This window comes from Montipora foliosa, chromosome 3 (genome assembly GCF_036669935.1).
Source record: "Montipora foliosa isolate CH-2021 chromosome 3, ASM3666993v2, whole genome shotgun sequence".
Taxonomy (NCBI): Eukaryota; Metazoa; Cnidaria; class Anthozoa; order Scleractinia; family Acroporidae; genus Montipora; species Montipora foliosa.
In genome coordinates this window covers 67,048,987-67,059,065 of record NC_090871.1, presented here as the reverse complement: position 1 = coordinate 67,059,065, position 10,079 = coordinate 67,048,987, and the positions used below count along the sequence as shown (strand labels likewise).

General features: G+C 40.6%; 1 protein-coding gene across 2 annotated transcripts in view; it reads left to right on the top strand.

Moving 5' to 3' along the window:
• The window catches only part of LOC137995889 (prolyl 4-hydroxylase subunit alpha-1-like), a 12,104-nt gene continuing 2,025 nt past the window's right edge, over positions 1 to 10,079 (top strand). The window contains exons 1-11 of one of the 2 annotated variants that reach the window (XM_068841353.1): positions 1 to 351; positions 782 to 1,062; positions 2,107 to 2,158; positions 3,448 to 3,647; positions 4,288 to 4,458; positions 4,543 to 4,613; positions 5,146 to 5,251; positions 6,719 to 6,772; positions 6,864 to 6,926; positions 7,946 to 8,014; positions 9,425 to 9,521. In XM_068841353.1, coding sequence (XP_068697454.1) covers positions 93 to 351; positions 782 to 1,062; positions 2,107 to 2,158; positions 3,448 to 3,647; positions 4,288 to 4,458; positions 4,543 to 4,613; positions 5,146 to 5,251; positions 6,719 to 6,772; positions 6,864 to 6,926; positions 7,946 to 8,014; positions 9,425 to 9,521 — 1,423 coding nt within the window. In that variant the 5' untranslated portion in view covers positions 1 to 92. Of the gene's footprint in view, positions 352 to 733; positions 1,063 to 2,106; positions 2,159 to 3,447; positions 3,648 to 4,287; positions 4,459 to 4,542; positions 4,614 to 5,145; positions 5,252 to 6,718; positions 6,773 to 6,863; positions 6,927 to 7,945; positions 8,015 to 9,424; positions 9,522 to 10,079 lie in introns of both variants that reach the window. The other variant, XM_068841352.1, reaches the window with a different exon arrangement.

Genomic DNA, 10,079 nt, shown 5'->3' with positions numbered 1-10,079 from the left:
CTTCTCTAGTTTGCTCTTCTTCGCTCGTTCTACCCCTTTTGATCGCGATCTTGTCGTTGTGTGAAGCGCAGATATTTACTGCATTGACTCACATGACAGACCTTATAAACTTGGAGAGATCTTTTAGCTTCCTTCTGGACGAATATCTACAACAAAGTACCTATGTTTCGCCGCCGTCAGAAATGACACGCTTTTCGAATGATGTCAAACATCATTTGAGTTGTATCAAAGATGAAAACATGGAAGTATTTCTTGGCCACCCAGTAAATTCGTATTTGCTTGTTCGTCGGTTTTTACGTGACTGGAGGGATTTTGTGAGAGAATTGGACGAAACCCACCCTATAGGAGAAGGTAGTGTTTTTAGTTAAATGAATTAAGACTCAGCACAGGACAGCCTTGGTGCTGGTTTATGGTACCCGCGAGCTCAAATCTGGTGGTGCATCAACACGAACTCTGCTCTAAATTCACCATTATCCGCGTTAATCCGTAATTTGCTTTGCATTCACTATTATCGTTAACTTAGGACAGCAGGTCCCAGGACTTGTGGGATCTTATCCCGATAGGGAATGAGTAGCTATAATTGGATGACACGCCACCATCCCTGTTTGGAACGAGACGTTTGGGAAACACTCAAAAGAACAGTGGATGATTTCAATACTGAGTGCAGACAACAGAAATTAGCTACGTCCAAAATACAATACCTCTTATTGTATTCAATGTATTTCTCTTTCAGAACTAATTGAACTTATAAAGGAACACAATGATTCTTTTCCAACCATAGAAGACCTCCAGGGATGTGCTCAAGCGATTCTCCGAATTCAAGAAGTCTACCACATCAGTGCAGAGAGAATAGCGAGTGGAAAGCTTTCGTCTAAAACTCTGAGCCCCGAAATGAGCGCAGTACACTGCCTTGAGCTGGGTCTCATGAAGCATCATTGGGAACAGTACGAGGAAGCGTATGGATGGTTGGCAGAGGCTTGGAAACGAATGAGCCCGTTTGAAGGAAGCGGCGGAATCATTACAAGAGATGTGCTCCAATATTTGATTTGGGCTGAATATAAGGTGAGACGAGTGTAAACAAACTCATTGGACCAATAAATGGAGGAAAGAGGCTGGAGAGCTACAACTGGAAAACAATTTTGTTCTACTAAATCTAGAATACACGCCACGTTAAGTTTTAGGTCAAAATGTTCATGTGGCCTTATAGCAGTTGATTGGTATACACAATCTCATGAGAATTATTGTAAGATGGTCGAGGTAGTGATTTATTAAAGATAGCGTAGTAACGAAGAAGCACAAAAATTACCAATACTGAACTAGGCTGGAACAAATGTTAGAATTACTTAAGGTAATTCTCATGAAAATGATGTACTATCCAGATTTTGTTTAAACTTGGCACAATTGATATTCATACAGAGGACATTTTAAAAATGCAACAAAAAGATGGGGTCACCGTGCTTGTTTTTGCACTGTATGCGCTTTATTCTAAGTGTTTTTTTACCGAATTTTGCGAGAAGCGTTCAAAACTAGAGGTGCAGGGATGCACCTGCAAGAAGCGTTGCACCTTGCGAGAAGCGTTCGAAACTTGGGGTGCAGGGATGGCGCAGTGAGAGCACTCGCCTCCCACCAATATGGCCCGGGTTCGATTCCCAGATACGGCGTCACATGTGGGTTGAGTTTGTTGGTTCTCTACTCTGCACCGAGAGGTTTTTCTCCGGGTACTCCGGTTTTCCCCTCTCCTCAAAAACCAAAATTTGATTTGTTTTGCGTTAACTTGTTAATTTCAATGATATGCGTGGTGCAAAACAGATATAAGGCGATGTGTTCAGTAATCATAGGTATCTCGTCTCGCCAAAATTGCCGTCTAGCGCAATTGCACCGACGTGGTTAATGTTCCGGGTTCCGCTCAAGGCATGATTTTCTTACGGTCTTTTTGTCTACCTTAGAGTCTCGTGCTAAGATTGCAATGATTATTCAATTATTGAAAATGAGTTGAATATCCGATGAAATATCTTTTCGTTTATAACCACTGTTCTCCGTCGAATAAATTTGAATGATAATGATATGATTAAAATTTTATTAAAAGCCCTTTTTTTGTCTTTGTAGACAGGAAGAATCGAAGGTGCGCTTAACCACACCAATATCTTGATTGAAGAAGGTACGGCCCCGCAATTTAACTTATGACTTGCAAGAATCATTTTTCTCTTTCGTATACGTAAATGAAGGAGACGTTATATGTTAACCCCGGAGAAGGTCACGGTATATTCACAGCTGACTCAGGAATACTCATAAATACATCTCGTCATCAACCTACTGTATTTGCTCACCAATTATTAGCTTCTTTTTCTTTTAATTTGATAGGAAGTAACTTAGTGACATGTAAAACGTTTTCACTTAATTAGCTTGAGATAAATCAAATCCAGCTATGGAAGAAGATCAAGAGGGGATTGGACTTGAAAAATATAGTGTTGTTTTTTTTCCAGGGCTATAATTACTAAACACGGGACGAGGTAGCAGTTTTTGTACACAACAATGCGATTAGTTGGCTTGGTACCCAAACTGAAAATAAAAACAACGACTAGACTTAAAAACATTAGAAGCTGCTGCAATACTCTCAAAAACATCTTCTTGCACTTTCCAATATCAAAATCAAGACCAACTCGTTGTGGCTGTAACCCCCCGACGTATTGATATTATGCAGTTTGCATGGTTTAAGTGCTGATTGGTTCTTGGCTACCCGCTTTGTTATTACTGGTCAGCTTCACTGAGAACAGGTGCTCGTGAGTAGGAGCTTGCCTCTCCCACAAAAGTCCTATGAGTCAACCTTCCCATTTATCTTTCTATTTTTAGAACGCCACGAGTTCACTTCTATGATTCTGCACGCACTGTTTAGAATAGGCAATCAGAATAAAGTTATTATCAAACGAAGAAACAATTTAAAAAGCCCTAAAAGTTCATTAAGAAAATGCGACAATGTTTAAAATAAACCAGATGTTTCGAGGGTGATTCCACTTCTTCAGTGGTTTAAAAGAAGAAGAGGAAGCACCGGCCTCGAAACAAAAGGAAACCCTCCAAACATCTGGTTTATTTTGAACATTGGCGCATTTTCTTAATGATCCTTTTGAACTTTTTACGAGTCATTGCGCTTCGCAGTTTTCTCCTATTTTCTGAAGAAACAATGCCTATACTAATCTCGTACCCAGATCTCTCTCTGTCTCTGGAAATCTGTATGACCGTGGGAGATCTGGGTACGAGATTAAGTATATGCAAATTATGCGTATTGATAAAAATGTGAGTCTCCTGCTGAAGGATTAGTGCTAAAAATAGAAAGATACGGGCAAAGTTCACTGAAGATAGTGTGAAAAGAGGTTCCTAGTCATGGGATCCCGCTGATAACCATTCTAAGGTTTTGTTATTTCACCGACATGGCCGAAGTGTTTTTTTTAGATCCAGAAAACGAAGCCCACCAACAAAACAAGGCTTATTACGAAAATAGGCTGAGAATGATGCAAGATGGACTGTACTATGAAGATGATGAAGACGACGACGAAGAAGAAGACAGCTCCAAAAAAACCAACAAGCCAGAGCCAAAGGCAGATTTCACGTTACATTACGAGAAACTATGTAGAGGCCAAACAGTAAATAAGGTAAAATCCTATACATACTTCAACATGCCACGAAGCAGTTAAAAGTGTTCTCGTTGACTGACACCCATTTTCCAAAAACTAACGCCGGCTTTATGGGATTTTGTATGAGACAATATAACGCAACCTGCTTATCTAACTACCATCCGTCCCACGGTATGCTGCAAAGCCAGCGTATTTTACCGTAGGTGCGCTGTCAGTATGTCCTGAGGTCTTGACACAAATGAAGGTTGAGGAGAAGAGAAATTGCTATGAAGAAAGTGGATTATAGATGACGGGATTTAATTGCTCGTAAGGTAACTTGTGCTCCCAAATAAAATGCCTGCATCAGAGGAATAATTATAAATTAAAGTGACAGTGTGGAGCTCTTTTAAGTAACACACTGAAAGTCTCAACTGAGGACCCTTTTCTGTTGCTGTTACCAGTTATTTTAATGCGTTTAATGACAATATATTAAACCTTAGTATTGGCCAATCTTTTTGTTCTAGATTCATATAAAATCTTGCAGAAAGTGACGATTTGAATGCGATCAAGGTATTTAAATGGTGAAAACTTAGTTAACGACAGCATCCCCTAACCAAGCGGTGTGTATGGATCCAGAACTCTCAACCATTTAAATATTAAGAACCATCTTTCTCCACAGAGTCAAGCAGAAATGGACAAGCTGACTTGCTATTTCTTCAACGAACACCCTTTATTACTTCTCAAGCCTGCAAAAATAGAACTAGCTAACTTGAAACCAAATATCTACCTAATTCATGACGTCATAAGAGACTCAGACATTGAGTTTATTAAAGAACTCGCAATGCCCAGGGTAAGTTTTCATTTACACCTGTGTGTGGGGCTGTCAAACGAACATGTTTAAACTGTTGGTTTAAAATTATACTCGTAATTTTAGCTTCAAAGAGCAACCGTGACGAACAGGAATACTGGGCGCCTGGAATTTGCTGACTACAGGATAAGTAAAAGGTAATTAAGTTTTGCCATCGTTATTTTAAATGTTCAGACACTTGTATATTTGGTAGTTGAGGCGGGGGGAGGGAGAGGGGCGTCGTTGGTTTGTGATCCGGTTCTTCCACCCTGTTCTTTTGCTACACAGACTGAGAAAAGTATTCACTTTCCTCTAAAATGCATATCAAGTAGCGAACACAAAAATGCGAGCTGCGAGTGATGTAGCCGCGAAATGGGAACTGCTAACACCATCCAGAGAGGGACAAGCATCCTGTTTGGGAAGGGGCTGGGCGGAGTAATCGTCTCATATCTGCAGTGTATCGCTCTCTACTGTGTTTGTTCTGTGGGGGCTGGGGGAGAATAACACAACCTGAAAATAGCTACAATGCACCACTCCTCAATCACTGTCTGCGTAAACGCGTAAGCTCACCTGTTAACCAAAAATCCTCACGAAACTTCATTCTTTGCTTCCAGTATTGCGGTCGGTAGAAGTCATTTTTCCAAAGTATTCTTTCTTCGATCTGTTTTTTGTTTTTTTGTTTTTTTTCAGTGCTTGGTTAGAGGATTACGAAGGAGAAATCATTGAACGATTGAGTTTGAGATTGGAAGCTATCACGAGACTGTCCACTGCACGAGTTCACTGCGAAGCACTTCAGGTCGGTAACCGGGAACTTTACAATTTCGTACCCAGAGTTTTCGGGCGCTCATCCGCTGACCAAAAAGCCCGAGGACTCTGGGTACGAGATTGGGAGCTTAAGCAACGACAACGAGAACGTCACACATTTGCATATTTAGTGCGCAAAAAAAAAATGCTTTGCACGTCCTGCACGTGCGTTTTTCACTTTTGTCCGTTTTTTGCCGTCGTCTGCAAAACACCAACGTGAAATTGCCAAATTTGAGGTGTTATGAAGAACGTCAGCACTTGAAAATAAATTTCCAATTTCTCCCCTAAGTTATAATTAAGCGCCGTTCCGACCAGAGTCACTTTTTAGGAACTACCTCACCCTTATCATATTAAAGAGGTTGAAATAGTCACGAAGTGATTACTGTAACGCGAATAGACCTCTTTAAAGTTGTGTGCTTAGTTACCTGGCCTTTAAATGAAAGCGAGGCTGGTGTTGACCTTGTTATGATACAGACCTCCCCCCCTTTTCTTGTGTTAATTATGTTATTGTCACACTAATTTGTAAGAATTTACATAAGAAAAACAGTGAGGGTTCCATCAAAACAATGTCAACTCCAGCCTCACTTTCATTCATAGGCCAGGTAACTAAGCACACAACTGTAAAATGGACGATTCATATTTTGAGATGACGTTCTCGTTGCCATCGCCGTAGTCGTTGCTTAAGTTCCCTAATAACACAAGGCAGCGACACAAAACAATGATGCGCATGAGGGTAACCTGACTGATTCACCGTCTCCTTTAGCACCTTTGAGGCGATAACGCCACATTTTTTCAATTTCAGTCGTCCTAATTAATAAGAGCCTCATGATAATCCAAATCGTTTTTGCTCAATCCTTTTTTGTTGCCCTTGTTGCCTTTCTCGTCGCAGTTTTCAGGTTGTCAATTCAACCACATTCAGTTGCCCGATCTTATTGGTCAAACTGACTCTTGAAATGCACCAGTTGCCTTAAATCCGAGAGGGAGAAAACAATTTTCAAAGCCTGTGAGTTGAAACTGAGGGTGCGTTCAATTGACCATATTCCGGAATAGGAATACATGGAATATAAGTTAGAAATCCTTCGTTTTTACGGAGATTCATATTGAAATTGTCAAACACCTGTTAAAATGCTATTTGAAACATATCTTTATTATCCTTGTTGCTTCAAAACGCCAGACATACCGTTTTAAATCAACATTCCCCCTATTCTTATTCCGGAACACGGTCAATCGAACCAACCCGGTAAATCTAAAACCAAGTAGAGGTTCCAAACAGTTTTCATATCACGCTTGGCCCTCTTCTTGTAATAGTTATATTGTCGGAAAGTGTTTTGCAACACATGATTTGAACGCGTATTTTTCAAATGCATGCCAGCGTGCCGACGAGAGTACGCAAGACTCATTTATATCACCGAAGGTTTTACCGAAGTATCCTCGCTTTCTTTCACTTATCCTATTGCAGGTTGTTAATTACGGTATTGCTGGTCAATACGAACCACATGTGGATCACGCTCTGGTAAATATCACTCATAATTGATCACTCAAAGTTCTTTATTGATTATTGTTCTGATGTCTGAGATTGCGTTTTATTTTTTCTTCATTTTCAGTCAAAGAAGTCCGTTATTTTCGATATGGGTATGGGTAATAGGATTGCCACTGTATTAATATATGTAAGTTGACTTTAGTAACGTTGTTCAACCCCAAAGCTCATCGCGTTGCGAATACCACGTTCTCTCTTGAAGCAATGAAAACATGCATCTATACCCTCCTTCAAGCTCTGTCTTACGCATCCCAACACATATTCTTAATGTATTGGGGTGCAGGGATGGCGCAGTGGTGAGAGCACTCGCCTCCCACCAATGTGACCCGGGTTCGATTCCCGGACTCGGCGTCATATGTGGGTTGAGTTTGTTGGTTCTCTACTCTGCACCGAGAGGTTTTCTCCGAGTACTCCAGTTTCCCCTCTCCTCAAAAACCAACATTTGACTTGATTTACTTTCATTGTTCATTTCAGTTTACAGTGTCCCCAATTACCGCTCCATCGCTAGAACGACTAGACACTTAAATAAAGTTCCTTTCCTTTCCTTTCCTTTTATCGTCTTATCGGTTTCTGTATTCCATTCACTTAACCATTCAGTCTCAACATTACAATACAGTAAGGGAAAAAAGAACTGTACTATACACTTGCCTGTACTAATCGAACTCAGACCTTCCAAATCTATATTCCTGTGTCTTCACCACTAAACTATAACTACGAACATGCTCAACCCAACACAGTTCTTTTTATCATTTACTTTTGTGTAATAAGTAAATTGGTATCCATGTATAAAAACCAAAACTAATCCTAACCTGACCCTAATTTCTCTAGGCTTAATGTAGGCTCCAAAAAACGTTTCTTGAACTCAACTGAGTGCGTATTCAACCTTGGTAAAATGAGGATTAGCAATTTAACCTAGGTAAAAACGTATTCAACCTGAGAACGAATTTTACCGGCAACATACACACAACAGACAGACATCAAAAACATTTTTTCATTTCACGTCACCAGGGACCCAACAGTGCCTACAATTTTAGTCATCTATTGGACACCATGCAGTCATTTTCGGCAAAGTGCAATTCGATTTTCACTTGTATTTTTGCTGAATATTTAAGCCTCTGTGTCATTGGTTTTTTTTTTTTTTTTTTGCAGATGACCGATGTAGAAGCAGGTGGTTCAACTGTTTTTCTTGATGCAGAAACTATTATTAAGCCGCAAAAGGTATCCAGTGCTCATCATTTTCTTGTTGATTGTCAATAAAAAGGTCTTGGCCCCGTTTCTCATAATCATTTTGGGTTATTTGTACGTTCAAATCTCGTATCCAATGCCGGCTTGCCATGCATGCAGCTCTGTTATAAGCCTGAGCGGCCCTCGTACAGTTGCGATTGGTTTTGGAGCTAGTTCGCCTGGCATTAGCATCGAAAATCATTGAATCCATAATACAGCCGGTAGCAAAATTAGAGCAGATCCGTCGATAATTCAGAGGCTTTTTGCGCTTCGTGTGAAGATTGCCCTTAATTTGCTGTCGTTGTGTTCAGCCTTAACTCTGTCCTATCGTCCTATCGAATGCTATTACCCCCCCCCCCAACCAGGAATCCAAAATTTCGTTTCTAGAGTAACAGAAGATGTTGACATCTTGGGCCGGTTTTTTAAACAGTGATTTTCAACAATCATTTTACCTGAAAAAATTCTGGAATGCGCGTCAAGTGGATAAATGCTTTTCTCATTTTCTATTGTTTCAGACAATTAACTCAACGTGCAAACCCTCTGTTCTAGACTCGGCCAAAACTAACTTAACCGATTAGAGTGTAATGTGAAGTGCTAGTTTTCTACCACATATGAACCATGTGAGCTACACGGTCAGACGGGAGCAGGCCGTGGGAACTGAAAATGTTAAAGTCACGTGAACATGTACAAGTACAAGGAAGGGTTACGTTTTTACAAACATTGGCCGTGTAGCACTTATATTTCAAAAGACTTAACTGATTAGAGTGTAATGTGAAGTGCTAGTTTTGTTCCCCATATGAACCTTGTGAGCGTTAGCCCTACTAATGGAAATGGGCCCACACAAAGACAGAGAAAAACTCTGACCAGGGTGGGAAATGAATCCACGACCTTCGGGTTAGATCACCGCTGCTCCACTCACTGAGCTACAAGGTCAGACGGGAGCAGGTCGTGGGAACTGAAGATGTCCTTGTGTGGGCCCATTTCCATTACTATAGGGCTAACGCTCTCATGGTTCATATGGGGTACTAGCACTACACATTACTCTCTGATCAATTAAGTCTGTTCAAATATAAGTGCTACACGGCCAACGTTTGCAAAAACGTAATCCTTCCTTGTTCAGCCAAAACTAAGTTGGCTTCAAACCTTGTTTCAATAATATTGTTAAGTAGGGCCGGGCTGAACTCTGTCATCTTTAAATACTCACTCCACTTATAAACCATTCCTCAGTCGACCTCTCTTGCCTTCAATCACGTCACGTCTGGCCAGCCCTTATCGTAAATGTCTTACTTCAAGGGATTTTTCAGTGGCCCGGCATCCGTAGCTTGCAAAACACCTTTGCTCAAGTTTACTTATCTTAACTGAAACGGTTTGAATTCAAGTTTGACGTTTCTATTGTGTGCACAGGGTACTGCTGCATTTTGGTTCAACCTTTTGAAATCAGGGGAGCCTGACCAGTCAACAAGACATGCTGCATGTCCAGTAATAGTGGGAACAAAATGGGGTAAGGTCACAAATCCACATAAGGGATCCAAGTAATTATCAATTGAAACGGCTTCTTGTTTTCCCAATCGTGTCCAAAGCAACTGCATGATAACTGCACCATAGGTTTTGCAACAGGTGAGTATATAAACGTTAACCTTTCATTCGTTGTATTTACTTTAACGGCATTCCAACTATAATGCAGTTTTACTTTGCCAAATGTACGCCCAATTCCTCTGTCAGTATCTGTTTTAGGGTTAGCATAGAGTTCGGCCTATAAACGTTGCGTGTCGCCATGCGTGATAAGTTTGAAAGGAAAGAAAAATAGGACGTTTTCAACCAACCTCTAGAAACGCTAAAAACAATAGAAAAATGCACTACTTCTGGTGGACGAACAAAAGAAGCTAATGAGAAATCTTTTGTTTTCTTCCACCAACATGGCGACGATGACGTCACGTGCCACCAAGTATGCGATGGATTTTTTGCTTGATCTTTAAGGCACTATTTCTTTTCCCCTTCAAAATTCGATTTCGCTTGAACGCCACTATGACTAATCTTAAAAGGGTTTCGGCAAAACTTT